This window comes from Coloeus monedula, assembly GCF_965178545.1.
Source record: "Coloeus monedula genome assembly, chromosome: 30".
Taxonomy (NCBI): domain Eukaryota; kingdom Metazoa; phylum Chordata; class Aves; order Passeriformes; family Corvidae; genus Coloeus; species Coloeus monedula.
The window spans coordinates 3,359,441-3,376,151 of NC_138810.1; the positions used below are offsets into that span (position 1 = coordinate 3,359,441).

The following is a 16,711-nucleotide window of genomic DNA, read 5'->3' on the forward strand; positions in this document are numbered from 1 at the left end:
TCTGTTAATGCTGGGGTTGGTATCCCGGAGGATGTAACCTCTATCCAAGTGTAACATGGAGGGATTTAGGGAGACGGCATGGTTAGCGGAGCTGGGATGTGCTGGGCATATCAAACACAGCCCAGGCCCTCGCAGGAGCAGATGTGCTGCTGTGGTTTGCCTGGGGTGCAGGTGGCAGTTGCACGGTGTGCGCAGGACACCGGCGTCCCACGCCAGCACAGGCTGTGGGGTGCTACCCCTGTGCTCCATCAGCCTCCAGGTAGAGGGGACAAAGTCCCCTTACCTTTGTCCCAACAAGACCCACGCTGTCAGTGAGGTTTGCTGTCGCTGCCGTGTCTCTGCACACACACACACACACACACACACGATGGCTCCCACACGAGCGTGTCCTGCACCCACCACACGCTCGGACACGGAGCCTCCAGCTGCTCCGGGAGGAGAGCAGAGAAAGCAGAGGGAGGGCTGACCAGGACGAGGGAGGCAGTGCTGGTGAATTATGCATGACTCCAGGAGGGGAGCGTTATCTGCACGGACAAAGGCCTGTGCCAGCAGCCCGGCTCTGCTGTACCTGTGCCTTCCTTCGCCCGCGCTTTATCTCCGCTCCCAGCTTGTAATTCAGCCCAAATATCAGAGGAAGCTGGAAGATTAATTTTCTCTGTTTGCATGGCAAAGGAGAGGGGACACGCTCTCACTCCCGGCTCCCAGCTGTTTAATCCTCCACCAAGGCCTGCTGAAGGAAAAGGCAAAAAATTTATCAGTGTTGGCAAGTTGCTGGTGTGGGGAGGGGTGTTGGAGCCCGGGGCCCCCCGCAAGCAGGTCGTGGGCACTCACAGCAGGCTTCATGTGTGGGCAAGGTTTGGGGGGGGACTAGGAAAATGCAAACCCTTCCCCCCTCCCCAGCATTTGGGTCCAGAGGAGGGTGTGGGGTTGGGAGAGCTGGGGTCATCCTCACGTGTCCCTCCGGCGTGGGAGCGTTCACGGCTGAGAGTCGCTCAAATATTTAAGAGATGACAACTGTATTAATACAAAAACTAGATAAAGATCCCTTGAGTCTAAAGCCAGAACCATCAGCTCAGCTCTTCTTTTCCAGCGCTCTCCCTTAGCTTACTCCCTGGCTTAAATGAAATCATAAATATCAGCCCACAAAGCTCCTTTGTCACCGCACGCAGCTCCCGGCGACAAGAGGTCATTCATTAAAAGCCAGATGAAGGCAATAGAGACTCCCTTTGTTTTTTAAGGAGTTCAGGATAAGGCTGTGGCTTCTCTGCTGACATTAATGCACCGTTTCACTACGAGGAGCACAAAGGATGGGCGGCGGGTTCGGCTCATCCCATCCAAGTGCTCTTTACCCCGAAGCTGATCGGCGCTGGAGGAAACATCCCGGCTTCACTCAGGTGGGACATCACAGATAAACCTGGTTTGTTGTTGGACTGATGGCAAAAACAAGGCCCCTTTGCCCCCCTCCCCACAGACCCCATGGGCTCCTTTATCCCCCTCCTTGTGAGCCCCATGGGCTCCTCATCCCCCTCCCCACAGGCCCCACGGGCTCCTTCCCCTCCTCCCAGCCCCTGTGGATGTTGCTCTCGCCACATTTTGCCCTGCTGAGGGATGGCCGAGGCCCTGCAGCTCCCACCCAGCACATGAGCCTGATGCCATCTGCCGGCCTCTGGCTCGGGCCAGCCGGGAGAAATCGGAAATTAATTCCCTGAAATGTCCATCTTCCTCTGGCTAAAGCCCCGCTGCCCTCCCTTCTCAGCCTGATGGATTTTTCCTCACACTACTGAATAACTCCTTTTGAACACCCCTGCTGTATTAATGCATCTAGAGAAGTGCACCTAAGATCATTTTTTTTCTCCCTTTTATTTTCCCTGGGGAAATGTTACTGTCTCAAAGTTTTTAATTCCACTTGCTTCCCCACCCTGCTTTTTTTTGGTTTTTTGAATGACTGCTTATAAAGACCATCGTGCTCTAACTGGTTTTGGATTAAAAGGAACTTAATAAAGGTTTCCCCTGAGCACAAAGCTGCATAAATGGGTTTGCAATTGCAGAGTTAATTGCAGGAGCTGGGCAGAGCGATTGGTGTTTGCAAGGCTTCACCAGAGCATGAGGCTGGCAGGGAGAGGTTTGGCTTTGCTCTTTGCTCACACAGTGAGGTGCTGGGGCAGATTTCTTTCCATCCTGCCCCAAAAGATCGAGGCACGGGGTCACCAGGGATCCCTTTGGCATCAGCACCAATCCCGGTCACCTCCCGAGGTCACACGCTGGGGTCGGCCAGCGCTGCCCAGCCAAGGGTCTGCGGTGGCTGGAGGAGGAGAACGGGCTGGAGACCAACCCAGCGAGGCTGCGGGAGGAGCTGGAGGAGAATTTCTGCTGCCTGAGAATGTGAAGTGCTTCCGCCAGTAATCGCCGGAATCATCAAATTAGCATAAATTCTATTAACGGTTTCCCAGATGAGACATTTCAAGGCTTCTCCCCCCCTTCCTGACACAAACAAAAGAGAATATAATTACTTTGCCATAAAGCAGCTCCTGAAAAGGCCCTCAGTCCTTCTGCCTTTCTTATCCCTTGGAATAAAGCTCCTAATGAAAGGTGCTCCTGACCTCCCTGCTCTCATCATTCATCAGCTGGGGAGGAGGAAAGAGGCTCCACAAAGGTTTTAGGGCCTGGGATCGAGCAGGGGGCCCATTTGCCAGGTCCACATCATACCACAGGTGGGGAGGGGGGGAGGTTCTGAGAAGCTTTTTGGGGCCCTGCTGCCCTCCTGATTCCGAGGAGGATTTGGAAGGACGATGGTTGAACACATATGGAAGAAATGTAATTTGTGTAACACAAGCCCAGCACCTACTGCAGTAACTCACTACAAGCACCGCGGGGGCAATCATCTAAAATAATGTTCCTTTTTATTGGCACGCGATTGCGGATGACAATTTGAAAGGGAACGGAATTTGCTTATGAGCAAAAGCCTCCTTAACTCTTCAGAACGACACTAAAACAACTCGCCTGCCTATAAATACGATCTGCCAATAGAGGCATCTTAGCTGTGAAGATTTAATTACAGGCAGGAGCTGCAGGAGGCCCGGGGCTGACACCAAAACAGCTGAGCCCCATCACCGAGGGGGATGGACCTGCACGAGAGGCTCACCGCAGAGCCAGGTGTAACTTTCAACCTCCAGCTTCTTCCCAGACAAGGGAAAATTGGGCTTTGGGGTGATTTTCTGTACCGTAAGGTCATATACCAAGGTCAGAACCTTTCTCTTGCTTGGCCATTGGCTCAGGGGACGAGTTGTGCCTCTTCTAGGCCTCAGTTCCCCTATAAAGCGTAGATAATTTTGGCTCTCTTCCTCAAGGAAGCCTCATTAATGTTTACTTTTCCAAAGATCTTGAGGCTTTTTACAATCTATTGCGAATTAATTATTATTACGTTAAAACAAACTATATACCCTAAATAAAGCAGCTCCAACAAAGCAGCTGGATGATGAGAGCAATCTGCTTTATGAACTCCCTTTTCCACTGCGCAATTTTAAGCATTTAGTTCCGCTTTCTAATTGCTAATATCCGTTCTTCAATTACCCGCTGTTTTGTTTCAGATTTGAAAGATTAAAGCACGTTGTTATTTTATGATTATGTGAATTCCCTTTGTGTAATTGTTGGGTTTTGGGTTTTATCCGTTTGCATATTAAACGCCTGCACGGGGAAGACTCGTATGTGGCTTGAAATGGGTTTTGCCTTTGGCGCAAGTTTGCCGGCTGTTACTCAAATCAACGTTTAAAGACAAAAAGAACAGGCAAGGCATCGTATTTCTCAAGCGACAACGCTTAATAAACAGCCTCGCGGTGAATTTCACCACGCACCGACTGCACCGAGCCCCTGGCACAGACCTTTCGGCGCCCTGCAGAACCAGCGAGGGGGCTCAGGCCCATCCGCGCCCTCTGCCAAAGGCTTTGCTCGAAATAACCACCAGGGCTCGGCCTGAGGACGACTTTTCCTGCCCAGAGCAGCCCCTCTGGTGCGCTGGGCAAGGAGTAGCCCCGGGTCTGGGGGTCCTGGGCCCACCCGGCGTCCCCGTTGCTAAGCAACGCGCGCTGGCGCCAGCAGCCAGCATTAAAGATGGCGCCCGGCCGGCTTCAGCGCGTGCGCGGCCGCGCCCCGCGCCGGGGAGAGGAGCGGGCAGGCCGCGCCCTCAGCAGACATGGCGGCGGGCTGGCTTCAGGAGCCCGCTGAGCGCAGCCAATGAGAGCCCGGGGGGAAGCCGGGGCGCGCGGGGATTGGCTGGCGGCGGGGATTCAAACCGGAGCGCGGGGCGGTTGGGGCTGCGCGCGCGGCTGGGGCCGGAGCCGCGGCCCGGGTGAGGGACCCGGGAGGGCTGAGGGGAGCCTGGGGGGCTCAGGGGAGCCTGGGGGGCGCAGAGAGGGGCGGAGGAGTCTGGCGGGGAGCTGAGAGGAACCGGCGGCCCAGGTGAGTGCGGGGGATCGGGAGGGCTGAGGGGAACGGCGGATCCCAGACCCGCCCAGGCCCAATCCCCGGTGGTCTCGGAGCCTCGTTCGCCCGGCTCGGAGGGCACTGTGCGGGCTGGGCTGGTCCCTGCGGCCTCCCGGCCTCGGGGGTCGCGGAGGGCGAGGGGATGGTGATGCTGGTGCTGGTTTATAAGGCACCGAGCTGAGCGTGCCCCGTGGTGTGAGCTCGCGCTGCAAGGGCAGAGCTCTTCCGCACCTCGTGGTCCACCTAATACAGAAAGTATCGAGGTGTCGGAGTGAAGTCCGTACCTGTGAATCAGGTACCCCAAAGCGTTCTGTGCTGGCGTGTTGTGGTCTCTCCTGGCACCTCTCCCATGCCTTCCAGCACCAGCTCGTTTCCCAGCCCCGGCTGCCCTGCCTGCCCCAGCCACCTCTTACATTGGTGAAGTAATTTCTGTCTTGCTGAGCTGGAGACTTTCCCCTCCGCTGCTTCTGTTTATGCCGTTGTTGCTGCTGTTTGAGAGAAATGTGCTGACTGGTTGAATTTTAACAGCTATTTGCAGGAGGAGCTGTAACTTAAAATGCAGCTAAATTTAAAACTGTATTAAAATTCCCCGGAGTGTTGCTCCTATTTTTATCTTACAAAGTGCTGAAAACTTGCAGGTTTTTAGTGGCCTATATAGTACCAAGTTATTTGTAGATAGGGCATGGGCTGTGTTCTCTATCCTTTCTGAAGGGGAGGACTTGGGATCCCTCATCTTGCCTCGGGTTCTGAGCCTCTGTGCTTTACTGGAGGATAGTGGAAGCACTAAGGTGGGCAGATCTGCCTCTCTGCAAGGCTGTGTTATCCATAAACTGTGGAGGGCTGTGGATTTTCATTCCCAGTGAAAAAAAGTGGATGCACATATCTCCATAAAACATGAGTTTTGTTCATGCAGCTTCTCCAACTCGCCTGAAAGCCTTACGACCAGTAGCTCTGAGGCTGGTTCTCTTTTCTTTGGGCTGGTTTCTGTTGGAGGTGGGAGGGAAGGGCGGGGCTCCTTGTTCAGCTGTGGTTTTTTGGCAGGGGGATGGAGACTGCCATGGTGAACCTGCGGGGTCTGTACGAGCAGCTCACACGCCAGGCCGAGCTTCTGAGCGAAGGAAACGAATGCCGTGAGTTCCGTCTCTGAGGTGTTCCTGAAGGATGTGCTGAAGATGCTAAAACCAGTCCAGTCTGGGTTTTTCCTTTATTGAAAAACATGAAGTCCTGGCTGGACTTCTGTGCAGGGCCACGTTCTGCTTGTAGCGAACTGGCTTTGTGCAATGTCTCGTGTTCCAGCTCTTCTGCCTGGTGCTGACAGGGAGGGCTTGCTCTGAAAAATGGAAGAGCTCATGGACATCTCTTGTGTGGGTGGGTTGGCCCAAGGGCTGGGTTCTCCACGCCTCAATTGGGAGCAGATTGTGGAGGTTCAGGTTGCACACCAAGAGGAATTTCTTCATGGAAAGGGTGGCCAGGCATTGGAAGGCACTGCCCAGGGAGGTTTGGAGTACCAAGGAACATCCCTGGATGTGGCACTCAGTGCTCTGGGCTGGTTGACAAGGTGGGGATCGGGCACAGCTTGGACTCGATGATCTTGGAGGTCTTTTCCAAGCTCAGGAATCCTGGGATTCTGTGTGAGCAGATAGCTGCTGCCAGCTGCTCCTCTCCTTGCCCCGCTAAGGCTTCGTGTGCTCTCTCCCCAGAGTTTATTCAGTTAGCGAAGAACTTTGAGGAGTATCGGAGGAAATGGCAGAAAACGGAGCAGGAGCTCGGCAGGTACAAAGATCTCCTCATGAAGACAGAAGCCGAGCGCAGCGCCCTGGACGTGAAGCTGAAACACGCCCGCAATCAGGTGGATGTGGAGATCAAACGGAGGCAAAAAGCCGAAGTGGACTGTGAGAAGCTGGTGAGTAATTCCTGTGTTACCCATCCGCTCCTGAGAGCGTGGAGTCGAGGTGATTCAACTGCATTGATCAGTGGCAAATAAGGACTGGCACTCATGGGAAGGAAAAAAAAAGCAAGGAATTGGCTTGGCTCCTCGGAGCAGCTTTCTGCTTTGATCTGGGAGAGGAGATTGGCTGCTGGTGGAGCTGAGCTGCCATTACCTGCCTGCAGCCATTAGCAGTCCATTGACACAAGTTCTGAGAGCTTATCTCTGGTATCTCGAGCACTTGGTCGGGTCTAACAGTAATTAAACACAGTGTATCCAGCTGCTGATGTTATCTGTGTTCACAGGAGAGGCAAATCCAGCTGATTCGGGAGCTGCTCATGTGTGATGGCTCTGGCAGCATCCAGCTCAGCGAGGAGCAGAAGTCTGTCCTTGCCTTCCTGAACAGGCCACAGGCTTCTGTGGGAGGTTCAGGTAACAAAAGGTAAGGAAACAGCATTTTATCTGAGGTGTCAGGCATCAATCCAGCTGTCAGCCTCCGTGACACATTCCGCACCCATGTCAACAGTTTTCCTTTTTGTTCCGCTTTAAAATCCGGTTCTTCTGAGTCAGTGAGATTGTTCTGGAACTGTGACTGACTGAAAGCCAAACTGATACAAGCTTCTTCTAATTTTTGTTTTTTAGGCTGTCTACAATAGATGAATCTGGCTCAATTCTGTCAGACATCAGCTTTGACAAGACCGATGACTCACTGGTAATGTAACTCCACGCTCTGAAGTTCTCCTCCCCTGTAAAGCCCGAGGGGAGGGGGTTGATCTCCAGAGACCCTTTGTGTTTAGATTACTGGGGTATTAAACTGGCTGAGCTGATTTGCATTTCCCGGGTGTACTATTGGCTAAAACTTGATGAAAGCCCTGGCCAGGGGCTGTGTGGCATTTGCCATTAACCAGTGCTGTGTATTTCCCTCAGGACTGGGATTCCTCGGTGGTGAAAGCTGTCAGGCTGAAGAGGAGAGAGAAGCGGGTATGTGGTTCAATTGTTCCCCGTCACATTGTTCATCCTGGCTGCCACAGTGCCACCATCTGTCACCTCACAGCCACCTGTAGTGACCTCTGAGCCACCTACACAGTCAGACCTCACATGAATGTGCTCCTGCTGTGGGGGTTTAGATTGAAATTTAGGTCTGATGTCATTGTTCGTCTGCTGAAAATGAGTGGAGTTTCTGTATATCCTGTGCCGTTACAGTCTGGGATTTGCAAGAAAACACTTGGAGATTATTAACAGCTCCCAGATTAGGGGGAAATGGTGTAGGAAGTTTACATTTTTCTATTCTGTAAAGGAGCTTGTGGTTGTTCTGCTTTAATCTGCAGAAGATACAGGTGGGAAGAGCCTAAAACCAGCACCTAGTAGAGCTGGGAAGAGTCTGGGACTTGCTTAGTCGCTGGTTTTTGTGTGTGTAGTTTGTGGGTTCGTTGGGGCTTTTTTGTCCTCCATTCTTAAGTTGGGTTTCTTTGTTTTCTGAACTGAATTATAAAGCTGGCCAGGAAAATTATCTCAAAGAGATTGAGGTTCCCTAATTCTTCCTGGCACCTCCAAGGTTGCCATGAAGCAGAGGTACCACTGAAGGACTTGTCTGCACTCACCACAGAAGCATGAAGTGCTCAGTCCTTCTAATTATCCTGGGCCAGTGTCATGCCAAGTTAGCAGCATTCCTGCTTCCTGGACAAGAATGTGCTCTCTTTTCAGCGCTCTTCCAGGCAGTTTGCTGAAGGCCCCCCAGGTCCTCAGAAGAAATCCAGATCCATCAGCAACACAGCAGACCAGGTATGGTGGTACCAGCTGGGTTTGTGTGCACTTGGTCACAGCTCCTGTCTGTTTCCAGGGCCACTGGAATTTCCCAGTTCTGTCATCCTTCCTGTCACTGGTGGTGTATTTGTCATTACAGGCTAACGAATCCATAGTGGCAAAGACCACTCTGATGGTCCCCAACGATGGTGGCCCAATTGAAGCCATTTCTACCATCCAGACTGTGCCTTATCCTCGGCGGAGCCGGAGGAAGAGTGGTAGGTGTAACATCTCTGTCCTGTCCTGACACAGCTACTCAGGTCATCCTGAAATGTTAATTATTCCTTCCAGGACCTGGAAGCTGCTTCTGGTTTATGATGCCCATGCTTTTGGGGGCAGAGGGTGATTCCAGCCAGTCAGCTTCTTCCTCTTGTGTCTCCCAGGTCCTTTGCAGCCTTGGAACAGTGAGTCCAGCATAGGCAGTAAGCAGCTGGAGTCCAAGATGGACAGCGATGGCTCCAGCACCCCGCAGCACAACGGGGGAGTGAGGCTGCACGACTTTGTTTCGAAGACGGTGGGTCTACAGGCAGGAGGAGCTTGGAAAAGCATCTCCTTCCATCTTGAAGTGTGTGTGACAAGAGGCTGCCAGCTGTGTCAAGGGAGGGTTAGGTTGGATATCGGGAAAAGGTTCTTCCCCCAGAGGCTGCTGGGCACTGCCCAGGCTCCCCAGGGAATGGGCACGACCTTGAGGCTGCCAGAGCTCCAGGAGCGTTTGGACAGTGCTGCCAGGGATGCCCAGGGTGGGGTTTTTGGGGTGTCTGTGCAGGGCCAGGGGTTGGACTGATGATCCCTGTGGGTCTCTTCCAACTCGGGCTATTCCATGATTCTGTGATTACATCTCAGGTCAATATGAGCTGTACCAGTTACCTGCATGGATCAGGGAACTGTTATCCAGTTTGATTCCTGCTGCGTTACTCCACTTGCACTAATCTCTGCCATCTGTGTGCTCTGGATCACCAGGTTATCAAGCCAGAATCGTGTGTTCCGTGTGGAAAGAGAGTGAAGTTTGGGAAGATCTCTCTGAAGTGCAGAGACTGCCGGGTGGTCACTCACCCGGAGTGCCGGGAGCGCTGCCCGCTGCCCTGCATCCCCACGCTGACGGGCACTCCGGTCCGCATCGGAGAGGTGGGTCTGTGCCCCGGCCTTGGGGCCACCCCAGACGGGCCCACCTTGGCTTGGGACTTGCTCAGCTCCAGCTTTGCCTTCCCCAGCAAACTCCTGTTGCTCAGAGCTGCATAATAACATGCAAATGAGCTTGCTAATGCATCATTCCACAAGCAGGGAGGGGGTGTAGGGGTGTGATGGTAGGAGGGCGTTGAGTGGGGAAGGTGGCAGCTCCGGGCAGGCGATGCAGCGTTGTGCTGATGGATGTGATGTTTCTTCACCAGTCCTGAGTAGAGCAACAATTCTTGTTTTCAAACCATAGATCTTGCTGTGAATTCCTGAGAGAGTATTTTCCATGTCTTGGTGACTGAATCCCTCTTTTTTTTTTTTATTTTCCCTTCTCCCTTTTAGGGCACCTTGATGGATTTTGTCCCTTCTACTCCTCCAATGATCCCTTCCATCATCGTGCACTGTGTTAATGAGATCGAGCAACGAGGACTGCATGAGGTAAGAAGAAAATGAGGTGTGAAACAGTGCTAATGAAATGGGTTGTGGTGTTGGGGAAGCAAATTGTTAACCCAAATGCCCCTTATTTATGGTGTATATTGTGCTGCTCAGTGGGTGACTCAGGTGTGGAGAGAAAGTGGGGGTGGAAGAACATCACTTGACCTCCTCCTCTGAGCAAAGCTTTGTGCCAACAGACAGGTCTTTACCGCATCTCTGGCTGTGACAAGACTGTGAGGGAACTGAAAGAGAAGTTCCTTAGAGCAAAAAACGTTCCTTTGCTCAGTAAAGTGGATGATATCCACGCCATCTGCGGCCTTCTCAAGGACTTCCTGCGCAGCCTGAAGGAGCCCCTTCTCACTTTCCGGTTAAACAAGACTTTCATGGAAGCTGCAGGTGAGGAATTGCTGCCTGGCATCTCCAGCTCTTTTTCCTTAGGCTCGATGGTCATGGTTTCGTTGTCAAGTGAGCCAGCAGGCCTTGGTGCTCTTTGGAGCCCTCGTGCCTGAGTCCTGGTTGGGCAGGATACAAGTTTATTAGCACAGCATGACAAGTTTATGCCTTCCTTATTTCTCAGGGTAGCTGTGGCTGTGAGGGGAGTATTGGAGCTTCTGGGAGCACTTTCTTAGGTCTAAATATTGATTTTTTTTTTTTTTTTTTTTTTTTCCTGCTAGAAATCTCAGATGAGGACAACAGCATCGCTGCTATGTACCAAGCAGTTGGAGAACTTCCTCAGGCCAATAGGGACACCTTGGCTTTCCTCATGGTCCACCTGCAGAGGTACATTCTGATGGACAGGGAGGTTGGAACCAGGTGATCTCGAAGGTCCCCTCACAACCCAAACCATTCTGTGATCTGAAAGGGGTTGGTTACCCCACTGGTGCTTTTTCTAACTGGGTTTGGTTACTGCTTGTGAGAATAAATTCCTCATTCTGGAACAGACCTGCTCACTCAGAGGCTGAGTGTGTGTGGGACAGGGGACTCGTATCACAAGCGAAGGGGTAAAGCTACATTGTCTCTTTAATTTCTTTTAACGCAGGGTGGCTCAGAGCCCGGATACTAAAATGGACATCTCCAATTTGGCCAAAGTCTTTGGCCCTACAATAGTTGCCCACGCGGTACCAGATCCTGACCCCATGACCCTCCTGCAAGACACGAAGCGTCAGCCCAGGGTAGGGCAAACCTGGCTGATTTTCTCTCTTCCAACCCAAACCATTCCGTGATTCTGTGATCAGTGACTCACAGGTGTCTCTGTAGGTCGTGGAGCGACTTCTGCTGCTGCCCATGGACTACTGGAGTCAGCTGATGATGGTGGAGCAGGAGAACATTGACCCAGCACACGTGATTGAGAACACTAATGCCTATTCCACTCCACGGACACCCGAGGTTCAAGGTAACCCTGGCTTCTGCTCTGTTACTAACAGCCCTCAATCCAAGCAGCCTGGGAGGCTCTCAGAGCCAGCCACTCCTTGCTTCACGGAGGAAGAGGGAAAAGCAAAGTGTGCCAGGAAATGCCAGATTTGTCTAGTGCTTGTGACAGATGCCAGGGAATGTCTGATGTTCCCTGCACGGCAAAGAAAACTTCAGCTGTCCCCACACTGTGCTGCTCTCTTTTGGCAGTGAGCATTCTGGGACCCCTCACCACCCCAGAGCAGCAGCTCTCCAAGACACCCTCGTCCAGCTCCCTGTCTCAGAGGGTCCGCTCCACCTTCAGCAAGACCACCCCCAAGTAAGTGCCAGTGGGTGCTGTCCTGCAGCGTCTGGAATGACTGCAGGTGATTTGAGTGGTCAAGGAGAACTAAGCTGAGACTTTTGGGGGCAGCCTGCACTTACTACTCAGTCAACCCTCCCTTCATCTGTGCTGTGGGAGCAGCAGCTGCCCAATGGGTTACAAATATCATCTCATGGCAGGGAGGGGAACATTGTTTGGGGAGGTGGGTAAAATTTGGATGAATATTCCCTGGAAAGGGAGAATGTTGGATCTCTATGTCCAAAATTCCAAACTGGTATTTTTGTGCTTCTCTTGAATTAGATTTGGGAGTAAAAGCAAGTCAACTACCCACCTTGGGCATCAGGGTAACTTCTTTGCCTCTCCTATGCTGAAGTGAAGACCTGGGAGTTGGTCTTGTCCTGGCATTTGCACACCAACGCTCACAAGTAGAAGAAGAAGCACAGGTTGTCTCCATGGCCCCTGGCAGCTTATATCAAATGATGTTTTGCCTTTTATCTTTCAGCTTAACTGAGACTTTTAATGGGATTTTATAGTGCAATTTATTTTTATTATCTAATGCTGTGCTGAATGTAGTATTGGTGAAGACGGTAACAAGCAGGATTTGTTCAGTGTTAATCATTAAAAAAACTCTAGAGAACTGGCATTTTCACTAACATCTGGTTTTCTCCCTGTGTGAAGTAGAGCAGTCACAAAATGAGTGTCAGTTGGTTGGTTTTTAGGACTGCGTAGGATGTTCTGGACACAGCAGTGTCTGAGCTTTGTCAGAATCCTGGCTTTCCATCAGCACAGAGTCTGTAAGTCCCACCTGGTTGGTGGTGCAGCTGGAATCCTGAGGATGGCAGTGTTGGATTGGGCTGGTGGGCAAAAGCCTCTCTTCAATGAACTGCCCGAGGGACTGTGGCTCCTCTAAAGGAACATTTCCTGATACCGTGTTTGCAAGGGGTAAATTCTGTAGAGGACGGTGTAGATGCAAAGCCAAAGGATTCCTGGCTAGCCTAAAGGAATTAGTGCTGCTCGTGCTGCTGGCGAGGGGAAGGAGGGTGGTTCAGTGGGGGTGGGAGTCCTGCTTTCCCAGGTCGGGGGCTGGGGTTTGCCCAGTGCTGTGTGAAGACACTTGTGGAATGCACACAAGTTTATGATGCAGCTGTTTTTATTGAGCTCTGGAAAACTGTCCTGACCGTGCAGTTAAGTAAATCCTGATCTTCTACATGACCCACGGTTCTGTGTTCTCCGGCTCGTGGCTTTAATTTGCGCTGTGTATTTTCACCCAGGCATGTGTGGCTTCACTGGAGGTTGAGGGGCTGCTCTCTGAGGAGCTCCTGCCCCAAGGACTGATCCCAGCCAACCTTGCTGCTGGGGGCAGGATCCTGCCCCAGGCTGTGGCCCCTGGCTTCAGGGGAGGAAGGAGGAGAACAGGTTTGGTCCCCACTATTGTGTTGGGAGGTGAAATAGCCTGGGGTGGGTGTAGTGGCCTGGGGTGTTTCCCCTTGATTGTGAGGTCTGGGGGCTGAAGTGTTTGTACAGTGGTGCTGACCCACTGCTGGGGCCCCTGGGCAAGGGGGTGCTTCTGGCCTCTGGGGTTCTCAGACACACCAGATGTGCATGAGAGGGGCACTAAGGTGTGTTCTCTATGGGCACACTTCGTCCTTTCCCAGAGCATCTTCTCCCAGACTAGGTCCTTGCCTGTTCCTCACTGGAGCAGAAACAAGGTCACTGTCGGTGGGACCTGCTGAGGGACATCTGCCCTGGTCTCTGTGGCACTGCTCTGTGGGGACAGGTAGGGTTTGGAGACACCCAAGGAAGCCACCCCCACTCAGGTCCTGCTGGGCACAAAGGTGACCCTGGCAGTGCCTGGGGACGTGACTGGGGAGGGGGGTGCCCGCCTGTGCCTGCAGGGAAGGGCACAAGTTCCAAGCAGGATGTACGAGGACACGGCAGAGGAAGGGCCTGGGGGGATGGAGGGTGAGAACAGTGAGGAGAGGGCAGATCTTTGGTATTCCATGGTCTGAGTGCTTCAGGCTGCAAGAAGACACCAACAAGGAGAAACCACACACAGAAATATTTATTGATCAAAGAATGTTAAAAGCCTCACTTTGACACTCCAGAAACAGGGATGAAAATGTCATTCCTGGTGGAAATCATTGCAAGAAAACTCCTAGCCTATGCCCGGGCAGGGACAGGGATGCATGTGCTTCTGAGATTACTGCAGATCAAATCACTCCTGTGGGCTCCTTAATCAGCAGCATGAGATGCATTTGCACAGACCAGTGACCATCTGTGTCCTGTGCAGAAGGGCTTCACCCTCGTCATGACTCCTCAATGATCTTACAGAGGAATCCACCTCCTGGTTCATTACAAATGGTAGAATTCTTATAACTGATGAGCTGATTTCTCACACTGCCCTAATCAGCATTCAGTTCTGATCAACAGCAGCTCCAGGGGAGAGCCACGGGTCCACACCTGCAGAAGACTGTGCTCAGACCCTGTAAGCCAAATTCTTCACTCTTGTTTTCATTACCTCTGGCAGAAGCAGGACACAGCAGCATGTGTAAGCTTTGGGCACTTGGTTACCCACGGGTGGGCCTGGGTTTGATGGCTGAGCAATGGGACGATGCGAGGAGCTGACAGAACTATTATGTCCATGTGAGGGATGGGCTTGCTGTGCAGAGAAAGAGAGGCCTTTTGGCCTTCTAGCCTTGGAAAAAGCCATGCCCTACTCCCTGATGGGGCTGGGGCTCTTCCCATCATCTAAATTGAATGCAGCAAATTCTGTAGGCAGGTGCCAGTCGACCTCGTCGAGGAAGCGGTGGATGGCCTCGCTGGCGGCGGCGTCCCCGGCACGCTGGTAGAGCTGAGCCGTCTTTCTCAGTTTGCGGCCACATTCCCTCCTCTGGCTTGTCTGCACAGAAATGCTGTAACCATCCGTGAACTTGGCTTTTGCCATATCCAGGGATTGCTTACGGTAGAGGAAGAACTTTCCCCAGTGGAGGTTCAGGGCTTGACGGCACCTGAGGCTTAGGGTGTCGATTTTCTCCTGCAGTTCCTTGTATATCTCTTCTTCCTGTGCTGGGTCTCTTTCACCAATGAACTCTGCCAACTGCAGCTTGACAAGTGTAAGGTCAAGGTCTGGATGTTTCTGAATTTTTTGCTGGAGGTCCTTGATGGCTGCATCCAGTATATTATTCTTGTCTTCCTGCTTTGCTTCAAGCCACTGTTGCTTGTAGCACTTGGCCAAGGCCTGGTAGAGAAGGTGGTAACCCGGGTCCTGCTTCAGGGCTCGCTGCAGGATCTCAAACGCTCGCTCTGTCGACTGTGACATCCAGGACAAAGCTGATGATTTGAGGACCTCGGGGTCAGAGCTTCTCTCTGCACATTCTTCAATCAAGCCCATTGATTTTTCCCTATCTGACTGTTCAAGTAGCTTGGCCAAATACATTTTGGCTTTGTAGTTATTTGGCTGCTCGTGGACAATTCTTTCCAACTGGATTGTGGCTTCACTTGCAATATCAAGCTGCCGGAAGAAAACACAGGAGGAATAAAGAGCCATTCCAAGCCCGGTATGGAAAGATCTGTTCTCTGGTTCAAGCATCAAGGCCACGTCGAAGCACTCCCTTGCCCGTTCCCCGTTGCGGGCTCTGATAGCCAGGAGGGACCAGCCTTTCTGGGCCTGGATGTGCGGGATCAGCCTCACATCCCAAGGAGTTGGGCAGAGCTGCTGAATTCGTTCCAGGCAGCTTTCAGCCTCCTGATAGGAGGCCTGAAGGTAGTAAATCCAAGCATAATTCCCGTAGATAATCAAAGAGCCAGCAGTAGATGCCGGCTGCTCCTCTTCCCTGTTGTGCTCCTCAGCAGCTCTGAGGCTTCACAGAGCTTCTGTGCTCTGGTTGTTCAGCTGGTGCAGGTAGGCCTGGAGCCCCAGGAGGGCCACCTGGTTCTGGTGGGCCGTGTGTTTGATCTCAACATCCAACTTCTGCAGGAGATGTGGAGGATTGAAAGAGCTGGCACCCATTTTCCAGGTGAAGTGACACTGAAGGGCATCCAACTTCTCCTTCAGCTGCTCCTTGCTATGAACAGGAAATGGTGAGTCAAGGAAGGGTGGGGACCCCAGGGTGCCCGTGGAGAGTGGAAAAGAGGAAGGGAGGTGGAGGAGGGGGCTCTCTCTAGTTGCTCAACACATCCCTTGCACTCAGGCTACTAAAGAACCTGCAAATTGTTGTTCCAATCGGCCCATTTCTCAGGGAACTATCTGTGAGCCTTCCCTTTGGAGAACAGCAAGCCAGCAATGGACTCACCAGGGCCTGGAGCCAGGGCTGCTCTCTTACCTAAGACAAAGACCCTGGGATAGGCTGCAAAAAGGGAGAGTAGAGCCAGCCCCACCCACACTTCACCTTCTGTGGGGAGGAAGCAGGGGTTGTGCCTTCAGCTGGAAGGTGAGGAAAAGGCACAACAAAGAGCCCAATAAGGTCATGAAAATGTTGGACTGGAGTATCTCTTCCACGAGGAAAGGCTGAGAGAGCTGAGACTCTTCAGCCCAGAGAAGAGAAGGCTCAGAGGAATCATAGAGCTGTAGAAATACCTGAAGGGAGGGTGCAAAGAAGTGCCAGGCTCTTTTAGTGGTGCCCAGTGCCAGGGCAAAAAGGGCACAAACAAGCTTAGGAAGCTCCATCTGGACATCAGGAAACTTAACTGAGAAGAGAGTCCTTGCACAGTTTTCCTGGAGGGGCTGTGGAGTCTCCATCCTCAGACTCCAAAGCTGTCTGGGTGCCTTGGACAAGGCACCCTTCAGAGGACCTTTCCAACCTTACCAAGGTGAGATTCTGAGCCAGGATGTTGTGCTGAGCCTTCTCCCCCCACGCCCTGTCGCTGTGGGAGCTGTGACAAGAATGGATGCTGTGCACTCACCTCATTTTTGCTGCGGGCGTCACGTCACCGTTGAGGGACGATGGCTCGGCTGCACCTCTTCCACACTGCAGCAGACCCTGGCTAGAACAGTCTGTAACCTATGGACTGAGCCTTAAATAGGGATGTTCTCTCCTGCGTGGAGTCTGATTAAACCACTGGTCTAGGATGAAACGAAAATGAAAGAGCTTAAACCAAAAAGAAAGTATCCCCTCCCTTTCCCTGAAGTTCCTGCCTTCCCTGCATAAAATGACACTGAGGTC

General features: G+C 52.4%; 1 protein-coding gene and 1 pseudogene across 2 annotated transcripts; one reads left to right on the forward strand and one right to left on the reverse strand.

Moving 5' to 3' along the window:
* Positions 1-5,524: 5,524 nt before the first annotated feature.
* RACGAP1 (Rac GTPase activating protein 1) lies at positions 5,525-11,925 on the forward strand (the record flags this gene model as incomplete). The annotated part of the gene is made up of 16 exons (XM_082299241.1): positions 5,525-5,609; positions 6,180-6,382; positions 6,712-6,848; positions 7,049-7,118; positions 7,334-7,387; positions 8,111-8,188; positions 8,310-8,427; positions 8,593-8,723; positions 9,170-9,334; positions 9,725-9,820; positions 10,015-10,213; positions 10,492-10,597; positions 10,857-10,989; positions 11,075-11,210; positions 11,438-11,546; positions 11,850-11,925. The coding sequence occupies 16 exons, from the start codon at positions 5,525-5,527 to the stop codon at positions 11,923-11,925; spliced, it is 1,896 nt and encodes a 631-aa protein (XP_082155367.1).
* Positions 11,926-14,262: 2,337 nt separating this feature from the next.
* LOC309583403 (interferon-induced protein with tetratricopeptide repeats 1-like) lies at positions 14,263-16,574 on the reverse strand (annotated as a pseudogene). The gene is made up of 2 exons (XR_014227384.1): positions 16,452-16,574; positions 14,263-15,613 (listed from the first exon to the last, which is right to left on the reverse strand). The product of XR_014227384.1 is annotated as an interferon-induced protein with tetratricopeptide repeats 1-like (transcript).
* Between the last annotated feature and the right edge of the window lie 137 nt (positions 16,575-16,711).